The sequence below is a fragment of the Mesitornis unicolor genome, unplaced genomic scaffold (assembly GCF_000695765.1).
Source record: "Mesitornis unicolor isolate BGI_N332 unplaced genomic scaffold, ASM69576v1 scaffold16078, whole genome shotgun sequence".
NCBI lineage: Eukaryota > Metazoa > Chordata > Aves > Mesitornithiformes > Mesitornithidae > Mesitornis > Mesitornis unicolor.
Genome location: NW_010202682.1, coordinates 28,088 through 41,428, shown reverse-complemented (window position 1 = coordinate 41,428; position 13,341 = coordinate 28,088). Strand labels below are relative to the sequence as shown.

The 13,341-nt window shown below is 37.4% G+C and overlaps 1 protein-coding gene across 1 annotated transcript in view; it reads left to right on the top strand.

The window, feature by feature from the left end:
* LOC104545361 (ran-binding protein 17-like) overlaps positions 1–13,341 on the top strand; it is a gene marked incomplete at its 3' end in the record, with an annotated part of 52,705 nt that overhangs the window by 13,651 nt on the left and 25,713 nt on the right. The window contains exons 4-7 of the mRNA XM_010190484.1: positions 460–523; positions 609–717; positions 5,447–5,550; positions 12,232–12,320. Coding sequence (XP_010188786.1) covers positions 460–523; positions 609–717; positions 5,447–5,550; positions 12,232–12,320 — 366 coding nt within the window. The remainder of the gene's footprint in view (positions 1–459; positions 524–608; positions 718–5,446; positions 5,551–12,231; positions 12,321–13,341) is intronic.

Sequence of the window (13,341 nt, the reverse complement as noted above, 5' to 3'; positions counted from 1 at the left end):
GCCATGATTTTTGAGGCCGTTACTTCAGAGCTGCTTAGGCTGCTGCCAGTTCCATTGCCAAGTGCCAGTCGTCTTCAACGCGGGCAGTCGCAAAGTTGCTTTTTTTTTCAAGTGCTGATAACGTGGGTCTATCTGGGGAGAAAACAGCACCATTTATTATCAGAAACTCTCCGTTTAATTATGAAAGTCATTTAGTTCATTTGTCTCTTTTGTGCCTAAAACATATGCCATGAAAAGTAATTGCTTTAATTAATAATAGATTATGGTCTTTAATGTTCTAAAGAATCTATGATGTATATTTCTAGGTGAAATTCAGACCCTTTTTTTTTTTTTAAGGTACATTTGTTGTTGTTTCAGTTGTGGGGTTTTTTTTTCCTCACTAAGAATTCCTGAAAGTTTGTACAACCTGATAATGTAATCATAATGCTGCAAGGCTGATTTTCCCTTAACACCTCCTACTTACAGTCTCCTGAAAAGGCTTGTGAAAATGGAGGCTGTGAAATTCATGCTTCAGAATCACACAGTAAGTTTCCTTACTACATTAAAAAACATGGTGTGTAGTAAATTTTGTAGAACACTTAACGTTTCATGTGCTTATGTTTCAACAGAGTAAGCACTTCCCTTTTCTGGGCATCGGTGATAATTACAGCCTCAGTGATCTTAGGTGCCGGACAGTGTTCTACACCGCTCTCACTCGTCTTCTCATGGTAGATTTAGGTAAGGTACTCCTCTCGTGTCCCTGAGACACCTCGCTGTCTTGTGTAATACTATAAATTGTTAAGGTTATTAGACCAATCAAAGAGCAGCTTAATTGTATAGTAAATATGTTGTAGTTGGTATTTAAATCGCTGCCTGTCAACTTTTAGGATCTATGGCATTAAGCACTAACACTGCATTTGTTGCCTTCTGTTGGAGAAATAAGGAAAATGAGTTGATTTTTTGCACAGAAGCACATTTTGCATTAACTATGAGGATTTACACTATCAAGTGCCTGACTGTCTTGCATTTCCAGGTGACATACTGATTCTGTTAGAACCTTCCAGTTTCTAGTAGAAGGGTTTTTTTCATTTCACTTCTTGCAAGTTCCCAATATACAAAGACCCCCCAAGTATTAATAAACATTGGCGAGAGTTCTGCAATACTTAAACCTGCACTTGGGGTTACCCTCTGAGTTAGAGAGGTTAGACTCGTGTAAAAACCCAGCGCCCACTTTAATAGCTAGACATGCTAAAGGACTTGGTCGCTTTGAATCCAGGCACTGCCCTTGACTGCCGGGGTAAGATGCAGAACTCCATCTGCACGGTTACCTCTCTGCTGTCTGAATGGGGAAGGCTGGGCTTCACAAAATGAAACTGAAACACATTGTATGCTAAAGAATTGGCAACAGTGAGCTGGACCTGCATTTACTTGCAGTTAAACTGCTTTCAAAAGTGGCTCAGTGTCCTATAACATAAAATATAAATATATATGTTCTAATATAAAATGGGTTACACGTGCAGTTTCAGTAACTTTTCCTACAAGGGAAAAAAATTGGTGAAAACAAGATCATAGCTGTTAAAAATTACATCTCAAAGTAGAGACTGCGTAAATAAATGTCAGACAGAATGCAGGCACGAGACTTACGACTGACTAGAAGTTGATAGAGGTCACTGTGATTCCTCTGGATCAACAGCTCTAAAAGATCTGAAATTATTTGGAGTATCTGGAGAAAGTGTACGTGAGGTTTTTTGCTGTTGTCCTTTGTGTTCATACTAGAATAAATTTGTTTGGGTTTGGACTGAGAAAAGCACTTCTAGAGACACGAACAGGTGTACGTTGTGTTTTAGGACCCACATTTGAAATGTGAGGTGTACACACGCTGTCCTTTCTATGTGTTTGTGCAAGTATTACGTGACAGTATCAAAATTATTTTCAAACTGTGCAAACTGTATTTTTTTAACAAAAAAGCATTGTACCAATTGTCTTCTCTGAGTGTTTTCTCAAATTTATATATAAATAAAAATTATATTTAATAAATTTATTCTATATTTAATAAACTATTCAGTATATTTGTATTATTATATGAATTTTTTAAAATATTAGTGACAATTTATGTGGAAACAAAACAAAGATTAATTTTTATTGGTGGGGGTTGTTTTAAGTAATTATTTGATGTAGAAACATTCTTGGAGATTAGCTGAATACAGTAAATTCAGGATGTTTACGTTTTAAAGAATGTGCTGTTGGAGTGACTGGGAAAATTTACTTGTAGGAAAAGAGCAGTAATATATTAATTGGTATTTGCTTCAAAATGCACGTGGGTTTCTGTTGAATTACTTTAACCCCATAGACTTTCAATTCCTTATGTCCCCCAGGTTGCGTTTTTTAATATTTTGAGGTCATTTAGAATTGCATCATTTTGTCCAAGATTCTTAGTCCAAGATTTCTACAGCAAACTGAATATTCTTTTGTGTGAAGTATATAGTAAACCAAACCGAATACAAGAATACCAGTAAAAGTTGTGCTTAAATAAAAGGTTGTTACTAGGATTAATACATTTTAATTGCTTTTTCTTCTGCATTACCAAAAGAGGTAGATCCAAGCTGTAGAAGATACCTTGGGGAGCTATTCAGCATGCTTTGGCAGTACCCTGTGCTTACAGGTATAAGCAGTCATGCTCAGTGCAAAACCTCTCCAAGTGAATCAGGTTTAAAATGCTATTGCTGTAAGCCAGACGCAGATCTACTATAACTTAAAAGTGAGGCATCCCTTTGCTCTCTATGGACATAATAAGGATGTGTATGGATAGTTTGAATTCTGTAAAATGAACATTTTACCATAATAGGTTTGTTTAGGGTAGTTTGGTCCTTTCCTTGTTAATATTGTACTGTACATGGGACATGAATGCAAAAGGAATGTATTTGTAATTTGTGCTGGTTTTCCCAAACTTATAGTATCATTTGATTAATAGGGCAATGCTATGTAGGATCCTGATTGCATATACTTTCTTCACTGCCTAAATTTAAAACAGAGATAACGCGTAAGGTTTTCCCTTGCCCCATTTCCAGAACTAGCTGGCTTTGTCTTTAAAGTGTTGATCCTAATCGACATTGGATGTTCTGGTAGTTCTTCGGTCTTCTCAACTTTTTAATGAAGTGTGCTTGAGATTCTGCCTTCAAGAAGTGCTTGTCTTGAATCTGGATGTGTACAGAGTATTTTCATGGAGCTCTTCTAATGATATGCAGCACTCTAGATGAGATGGAGTCTTACTTTTGCTATGCTGTGATCATTCAGATTTATTCTGAGAGCTCTATAAATGGTAACTGAGCCCTGATCTTGCACAGGGCAGTGTCTGAATGACTTCTGTTAGACTGTACACTGGCACAGGACAATACCAGCACGGGGCTCTTTATACATGATTAATCTTTATTATTTTTGTTTCCTCTGGTAAAAGTCTGGTAAAATTGTTTTTCTCTGGAAAATCTGGTAAACGATTAAAAGGAGAAATGCACTGGGGTGTGCAATGCCTATAGAAATAGTTCAGCTTCTAGGAGCGGAAGGGGAAGCTGATGCTAGTCGAGCAAAGAGATTGGGAGCCCAGAAACTAATACTGTATTGGAAGTGCCTGAGGAGCTGGAGCTGGAGTTGGCAAAGGAAGGAGGTAGAAACAAGAAGGTGGATGAATAGTCTGGGGATAGTGTGAGTAATTGGAAGCGAACACAAGGGCCCAGCAATGACAAATAGAAAGACTCCAGTTGAAAGGAGAGGGAAGATGGCAGAGGAGACCAGCAAGGTGGACAGGATTGGTTTTTCCCAAAGTCCACCAGATCCTACTGCTGCCAGCAGCAGCTCTGAAGTCTGACACAAAACATCTCACCCTCTTGGGTTGTGCTGCAGGTGCAGGGTGCGAGCCACAGATTTGGTCAGTCCCTTCGCTACTTTAAGAGCGTTCTTGAGCATAGATTGTGATTTGAAGGCTCCGTTACTGTGGCCACCCAGTGCAGTAACAGCAAGTTACTGAAAGCATTTCCTTTGCTTTTTAAAAAAATCTGGAAAACTGGGCACAGGAGCCCTGTATGAAAGGGAAGCAGTTTAGGTCACAAAGCCAAGTATTCAGAACAGAAGAAATGCCGTAACTGGAACTGCCTCAGCAACTTTCCTCCCCATTGTAAATATTTACATTGTTATGAGGCAGTTCTAATTGCAGGATCACAGTTAATTCTCTCAGAGGATATTTGCCTCTTTCAGTTCAGAAGATGACATTCTAGCTTAATGAGAAGCTACTGAGGATTTAGATTTTTAATTTATTTTTTTTTCCTGTTGTGTTACTCCATGCCTTGCTTTCTGCTGTGACTCTTTTTTCTTCCTGGTCTTTTTTCTCCTTGGCCTTTTCTGTCGTTCTTACTGCTCTACTGAGGTGAGCAATTGGGTCTTTGCAGTATCCCTAGGGATAAGAGATTGGAATTAGGCCCATTTTATGGATGGGTATATGAAGCGTAGAAACCAAACTGTAAAGCTTACACTAAATTTGCACAGCCAATTTAACACACACAAGACTCCTCCTAACTTCAATTGCAAGTTAGTTTGCCAGACTTGGCCAATGAAGAGAGAAGGGAGAGAAGCACTATAGCAAAGAGGTCTTTAAAGAACATAAATTAAGTGCCCACTCTGAATTGCTCTCAAGGAATCTGCGTGTGAGAGGCAAGCTACCCTTACTAAGGGCCTGAAGATAAGCAGTGTGAGTACCAATCCTCATGCAAATTGCCATTTCTAAAAAGTTGTTGTTGTTCATAGTTACTTGTTCAGCGTCATGGCAAAACAAAACCAATCCAGACTCACAGGTTATCTTTCAACTATCTAACCCAGACAATCTCTTTTTTTCCCTTCCCACAACATCTTGTTTCTTCTACTCTAAATTCACACCTCCTGAAACAAATGAGGCAATAGCGTTACACGAATAACCCCAACACAGTCCGGATTTATTTCCATGGCAGCTTCATTCTGTCTACTGAATAGGTACGAGGTAGAAAAGGTAGCATACAATCATAAAAGGTTGTGATTTAAACATTATACTACTAAGTACGTGTGAAAGGGTCCCGTTTATTGTTGTAGTTTTAAATTTAACATTTTCTAACTGTTGAGTCTTGACTCTGTGAATATTCTTCAGAGTACTGAACAAAGGCTGTCAGATTAACAGAGAAAACAGAAATATGAAAAGGAGAAAGATGTGAAATGCAGAGACATACCAGTCTCAGGCACAAGTTGTTTGCGATTAACAATGTGTTGTCTTTATACATAGCTCAGTAAAAATGTGTGAAACCTCAGGTTTTTGTTCCTGTAGGTCATACAAAAATTTCCATGATGTCAGTGAGATTTTTCTATAAAAGCCTGAGACTGACCATTCTGAACAACAGTGTGAATATGATGTGATGCTTTTGCTGTTTTCTTTTGGTTTCTTTTCCTGTAGGTGAAGACGAGGATGAGTTTGAGAATTTCATGCTCCCCCTCACAGTTTCATTTGAAAATGTGACTCAGATATTCAACAGTAGTTTTGACCAAGAAGAAGCAAAGGTAGGTTTAATTCGGTTACAGGGAAAATAAATTATTGATGGGAAAGCAAATAGTGGGGCAAACAGTTAGCAACAAGCCTGTCTTCTCTTCTGTCTGTCTCTCTTGGTATGTATATACTTGTATACTTACGTGTGTATTTATACATATATTTCTTTAGGAATGTAAGCAGTAGAGACACAAAGGGCTATGAATGACTATCCTAAATAATCTTTGTACAAAGATTTTATAAAGGCCTTGGGATTTTTCAGTGCTTTGCAGATCAAGTGACCCCATTTTATCCCCGTTGATAATCAAAGGGACAAATTTGTCTTCAGTGATAGCTTATCTGTTTCATGTTATATTTCCCTTTGCCATGCAAATATCTTCACAGAATCCCAGACCGTTAGGGATTGGAAGGGACCTCCAAAGCTCATCCAGTCCAATCCCCCTGCTGGAGCAGGAACACCCAGATGAGGTTGCACAGGAAGGCGTCCAGGCGGGTTTTGAATGTCTCCAGAGAAGGAGACTCCACAACCTCTCTGGGCAGCCTGTTCCAGGGCTCTGTCACCCTCACAGAGAAGAAGTTTCTTCTCAAATTTCAGTGGAACCTCCTGTGTTCCAGTTTGTGTCCATTACCCCTTGTCCTATCATTGTTTGTCACCGAGAAGAGCCTGGCTCCATCCTCGTGACACTCACCCTTTAAATATTTATAAACATGAATGAGGTCACCCCTCAGTCTCCTCTTCTGCAAACTAAAGAGACCCAGCTCCCTCAGCCTTTCCATATAAGGGAGATGCTCCACTCCCTTGATCATCTTTGTAGCCCTACGCTGGACTCTCTCCAGCAGTTCCCTGTCCTTCTTGAACTGAGGGGCCCAGAACTGGACGCAATATTCCAGATGCGGTCTCACCAGGGCAGAGTAGAGGGGAATATCTTGTTTGTGTATATTAAAATATTTATTTGGGGATATGAGGAGACATGTTGTAACACACTTGATAAAACACTGCTGCTTTAAAGTATTTTTTCAAACAAGAATTTATTATATAAATCAAGACTTTATTAAATGACTGGGCATATATGTATAAATAGGAACTGGTCTTGAAGTATTGCACCCTTAAACTGAACAAAGTGATTAGGATAACTGATAGCTAAATAAGGTTTTTATGTGCCTGTGGGAGCCATATTAGGATTGATTTGACAAGTCAGTTCAGCTGTGGCAACAGTCATAATATCTAACACAACATTATGTTTTATTAGTAAAATCTTTAAGTGTAGCAAGCTGTTTGTGTCAAAACAACAGTATATTTTAGGGAAGAAAAAGCCTTGCTAGATACAAGCTGCATCATCAGGAATGACAATATATTATTGCATTAAAGAGATCCCCTTCCACCATCACTGAATAAATAGTTAACAATGCACACTGGAGCGCTTGCTTCAGCTACACAAGGTAATTTTGAAGGAGCCCTAACAGTAATTTTAAATTCGATATTTTAAAATACACTGGAAACTTAAATGCCACGTCATCATATTTATCCACTTCCTTTCGTAAGAAAATAAACAGATATGCTAGAAATACTTAGTAAATAATTTGTACGTCTCTGACATTATCAGAAGGTGCACAGTTGACAATAATTGCTTGAATTAAGCTAGTATTTTTTTAAAAAAACAGTACTTAGGGTTACTTCAACAATTACTTAATTCTAGTTTCCTCATTTGTTGTTGCTTTATGTATTTTAATAACTTCTTTATTTATTAAATAGACGCAGTTATTCTATCTTGGATTCATCTCTTATATTTTCAAGTTATAAATCCTAAAGATTAGAACAAAGAAGTTATTGGATAGCATTAGCCTTTCTATAGGAAACCGTTTCTCTCACGTGAGGATTCAGTTTATCAAAATAATTTTGCCACTGTCCTGTCTGGTTTGCCTGATACCACCTTAGGAGAGAAATTTTAATGGAGTGCCAGTGATATATTCCTAAACTAGCAAGTTCTTAACGACCCTGGAAAGTGACTGCTTGATTACACTTTAACGGTATTTGCAAATAAAATCACAAGTAATTAAGGGGAAATCTCCAGGCTTTTGAGCAAGTTTGATGCATGATAACTGCCTGATTCAGCTTCATCTAGAGTAATGCTGTGTAGACAAGAGCTACTGAGATCAATAGCAACATAATGATAGTGGCAGAATTAAGTGAGTAACCTGAGAACTGTGTCTTCAAAATGCATGCAGCTGCCACAAGCCAGGGCCACACAGTGCACTCCGTGCTTCCGTCCTAAATGTTCATCAAAAGACGCCCTGCAGGAAAATGGAGTTAGATGCTCTTTATTGCTGATCGTGTCTCTTGCCACATTTATCAGGGAAATTGGATTAGCAGTTGGCAGCTGCAGGTAGACAAGGTTCTGCAGTGATTAAATATGCAGCTTGGCTGCATTTGTTGTGACAGACCTTTAGTAAATTCTACTGTAAGCACCATCTGTCTAATTTGTATAAAGAAAACTTGGTGCTTTAAGCTACTGATAAAGAACTAAATCTGTTGCTTTATCATAAACAAAACTTTTGCTCTAAATTACCTTAAACATAATCTATTAGGTTAAAGCTTTTTCTATCACGATGAATAAATAATACATGCAAAAGTGCTTTCAGGTACTTCATTTTGCAAGTACTGAAAACAAAAACAGTTCAGTTCCTCAATAAAATGCTTAGTATTCTGATCCACAGGGAGATGACACTGTTAAAATATCACTACGAAAATGGTCCAGGACTGCCAAATTCATTTAATTTGTGGTTTTTACTAGGACTTTCTAACTGGCTGGAGTTTGGGGTTTCTTTAGGTTTTTAATATTTCTGAAATACGCTGTTGAAAAACAGTCACAACAAGGGAGCTCTTTCTTTTTAATATACATTTGTAATCATTAGATCTGCATAGAAACCATATGTTTGTTTCTTTACCAGGGAGATCAAATATAATTGAAGATGACTTAAGTAATTATGTGCTTTGCTCTCCTTTTTCCTTCTATTTTTTTTTCTTCTTCCTTCTTCACATTTTTATACGAATAGCAAAAATGTCCAGTATGAAAACAGCAGCTAATTTTCTCCTAAGAATTTCAAGGCTTCTCTTGACAATCTGGTTAAGTACTGCATTGACTGGGCAGCCGCAGTCTCAGTTGTACTTTGTTTATAGTTGTGACATCATCAGATTTGCTAGAAACGCATGGAAAAAAAGGGATCTGAGGAAAAAGCAGTTAAATAGCAACATGCTATCTTTAGCTGGTTTGTAGAAACTCCATGCTGTTAAATTATTTAAAATCCTTGATTTTCAGCTTGCACACATTAAAAGTTTTCACACTAAGTGCCAAATGTTGCAAACAGCACTTTAACAGAATGATTTTGCTTTGATCCCTGTAGCAGTTCCTGAATAATTTATCACAGGTTATTGCCTTAATTCTGGAGAGGGATAGAGCAATAAAGGCAGATGAAAACACTCCAGTTGAAACACCTTGGGGCCTGCTCATTCCTCTGACACGGCTCTTTTGTTGGAACTATTTAGAGGTTATTAAGACATGTCTCCAGAATTAAGAGTATGCTGTAAGGATGAAGACAGCCATCTTAATTCTAAAGACAAAGCGCAATGACCCTTCACCTTTTTTTTTCCTTTGTTGTTATTATATAGTAGAATTATGAGGGTAATATTATAGCTGCACCCAGTAGTGCCACTACAGTTAAGGGTCTGTCAGACTTTCCATTACAAGCCCCGTTTTGGGGGTGGGTGGCAGGAGTAGTCTCGTCTATTTTAAATTGCATTAGTCAGACACTTGGCACATGTTGGCAAGTCATAGAGGGTTGTGGTTTTTTTCTGTGAATATGTAAATCTTCCGCTCCTTTCCTTTGGAAAATCCATTAAAAAATCTTCTTAAGGGCTTTGATACAAAATAATTGATTTAATTTTAAGTTAACCTATCACTGACACTCGTGGAAGAATATTTCAAAACTAAAATTTGAACAAAACTGTTTCATTATCAAGAAAAGCACTGTGTAAAGCTGCATCCTACCTGTGGGCTCCTCTTGCTATGTTCCTTGTGTCTGCTGCTCTTCACTTCTCACCTGACTCGCTCTGCAGTTGCCGGTGGTGTTATTAACCGTCACTTTGCCCCAGCAGTGGTTGGTGTTCAGTTGTGAACAAAGCAGTCGCTTCGTGTGTTCTTCAAATCACTCTGTTAAGTTTGCAAGGCACTTCAAATCCCACAGGAAGACAGACAAAAAGTAGATGTATAAGTGTATAATGTTGCTTGTCATTAATAAATTTCATGCATACAAATGCTATTTGAAAACGCTTAATGGACTAAAACTAGGCTGTCTTGGGATTTTAGGGGTTTGGGGTTTTTTTTTGTATTAAATGTAAATTAAGCAAGCACGGAATCTAGGGTGGGTTGTTTTTTTTTTCTCCTGTTAGAGTTCAAACTCAACCAGCGACTTAAATTAATCAGGATTTCTCTCGGGATTCTGTAGGCTCTTATACAGGCTTTTTGGATGTTACCAACTGTAGGTGGTGTTATTTTATTGAGTTCTGATGGATAGTATCTGAACCTCTGAGTTTGGAGTGATGTTATATGAAAAGATTGTTACGGTACTTTGTAGACTGAGGTAATTTATGAAGAATAGTGTGGTTAATGGTATAGGCTTTTGAATACCAACACCTGAATTTAAAGAATAGCAACCCAAGAAACCTATTTTATGTAGCAGTTGTTCTCCTTTCTTTAGAATTCAAGGTCAAATGGTGTTTGTGTAGGTTCCCAGAAGCCTGGGACCACAGTTTAAAGGAAGTTGCACATCTACTTTTATTAGTAGTTTCTAAACTCTCACAACCAAACAGTTTCTTATATTCATTTGCAAAGAGTGTTCTCTTACGACGCGTTGTTTTTATAAAGACGGAAGAATCATGTTAGGGGTTATGGGCTTGGCTGGTTGTCTTTTTCTGATCTATGTTTTAGTGACCACCATAGGATGGTGAGCTATATCTCTCTGAGGACATCCTCAAACAAAGGCAAGTTCATCTCTTGCCAGGGACTGTAGCTCCCTTCTACGCTGCTCTTGCCTTTCCTTGATGCAATCTTGCTTGTGTCCTTTTTTGTGGCTAGAATGGGTGAAGGAACCAAGATCAGTCTGGAGGACTTCCACTTCCTTCTCTGTGTTGTTGCATCTGTGTATCCCTTCAGAAGGAAGTACAAAGCGTTGCTGCCAAGTTTTTTTTAATTCTTTACATTTTGGCCACTGTGTCTGCTGTACAGTTATTTTCTTTGTTGACAAAACAGCACACAGAATATGAAAATAGAGATTAATATAAAGATAAAGTAACAATTTTATATTGCCTCTTCTTAGTATTGAACACTTCCTCTCTAGCGATTTCAAAGTCCCATTAAAGTTAATGAGAGTTGAGACCTCTGAGCATCTTGCAAGTTCAGGCCATTTCGATGCACAACAGAAAGGAAATGCAAATATTAAAATACTCCTAGCAACCTCACTAGTGGTTTGTAGAGAACTCAGTGTATCCTTGGATAAATCCATGTGCATGCCATCCAAGTCAATTGGATTAATGGGTCTGTATGGGAAAAGTAGAAATTAGCCCTTGTGTAAGACCACATGTAGCAGTTTAACAAGGCATCGGCCATGGTTTGCCATTTATGTGATCGATTTAAATTGATACATGAATCTTATCTTTTGTGTTTCTTAGCACTATAAATATTACAGTGTTGGCACCACGTGGTACGTTATTGAAAACTCTAGATTTGAGGAGAGAACTCCTCACTGGGTTTTTTGCCATGTTTCTATGATTTTTTTTTTGCCAGACTCTGCAGTACTGTGATCTTTTATTATGAAGAAAGAAGTACAAAACCCTACATGCAACACAAGGATAAAATTTATTAAAACTACTTAATTGTGAAATAAAGAATAGTTATGTCTAAGTAAATGGAAAAGTTTGTTTATATTGTTAAAATATTTTTCAGTCGCTACTGCTTCTTATTCAAACCTATTAATTATCCTGAAAACATCCCTTTAGTAGGGGCTAATTGTGCATCAAATGTTGTCTGCATTTGAGCTGGATTTAGAAGCCACGCTTCAGTCATTAAAGGGAAAAAAAATGCATCTCAGAACTAAAGGTTAATACAGACAGAGATCTGCATGGTTGTCTGTAAGCAAAAAAAGTCAATTTGTGAAGAAAACTAACTTGGAAAATTACTGTTAAAAATGTTAAAATAAAAGTACAATGAGAATCTTGGTACAACCTTAATTGTAGCCTGTTAGGAGTATCAATCTTACACCTCATTCAAAACATTACAAGCTTAAAGTAACGTTTTATTGTTATTGTTTCTTTAAATATATGAATACAGGAAGCACTTCTAAACTTGACTACGGAGTATTCATATATTATGTTTTAATTTGCATTATTCATTAGGATAGCATATCGAATAACCAAAAGCATTTCCTAAGCCTTTTGCTAGTGTTATCACTATAAGACTTGGAGAGATCTTGTTTGTTAAAAAGAATCTTTGTGGGTTTTATTAAAGAAAAAAAAAAGATTTGAGCGAGACATTTAAACTAATGAATCAAAATCAGATATGTGGTCATTATTGGCTGATTATTACTCCATCTGCTCGGTGCTAACGTGAAAATCAATTACTGTGTCTCTTTCCCACTGACAGCGTATGTTGATCGGGCTGGCAAGGGATCTTCGCGGGATTGCCTTTGCGCTGAACACAAAGACCAGCTACACCATGCTGTTTGACTGGATGTATCCTTATTACACTGTGACAATACCAGCTCTGTGCACAGAGGGAGACCAGGCCCCTTGCATTAGTTTAATAGTATGGCACAGTGGGGAAGAGGAAACAAAGCTAAATGAACTAATGTGTAATCAGCTAAAATTACAGCACAATGGCAACCATGCAGTTAACTGGGAGGGACCACAGAGAGGTCACTTTTTTGTTGTGTCACACTACTAATCTAGAAAACATATCCAAGTGGTTTTCTTCCCTTCATAAATCCCTCATGTTTTCATCAACAAAAGCTATGTCTTTAACTCCAAACACAACGTACCTGCGTTTAGTTTAACATCAGAAGTACTTAAAAACACTGTACAAGTGCTATCTGGGGAGACTTCTCGCTCTCGTATGAATCATGTCTTTAATTTAGTCAGTTACTTTCTATTTATGTCAACTCTATTAATATCGTAACACCTGCAGTCTTCTTGATCTAGGAGAAAATGGACGTCTGAAAACAAAACCAAAATCTTTAGATTGTAGTTTTCTTCAGTAAGTAATTATAATGGAACTTTTTTTGCTTTAAATATTGCATGCATTTTTGTGCCAACAAATACAATAATACTCATGGGTGTTTTCTTAATACTGTAGAGAAATGTTTTGTATTTTTATAAATACGGTAGCTGTAATTCTCTCTTCAGCACATAGTCATATTAGTAACAAATAGCTGGAATATACAGTGAAGTAACTATGAAAATACTTGTGTTATAATTTAGATCTCACAACGCTATGGAAGTTAATTGTGTACTTGTTTATTTTATGGACAGAAAAAATAGCATTCAGGTGAAATTACATGCTTTACTAGAAATCAAGCGTTTAAAAATATTTTTATTTCAAGTAAATAATGAAACCCTACTGTTTACTAATAATCTTCCTGGTTAAGAAAGAGGAATGCATCGGTGTAGAACTGCAACTAGGAAATTAGCCTTTAAGGACTGAAAGGCTGTGCAGCAGAGCCATCTGATAGATGTCCTTGCGTGGTGGGTAGTAGAG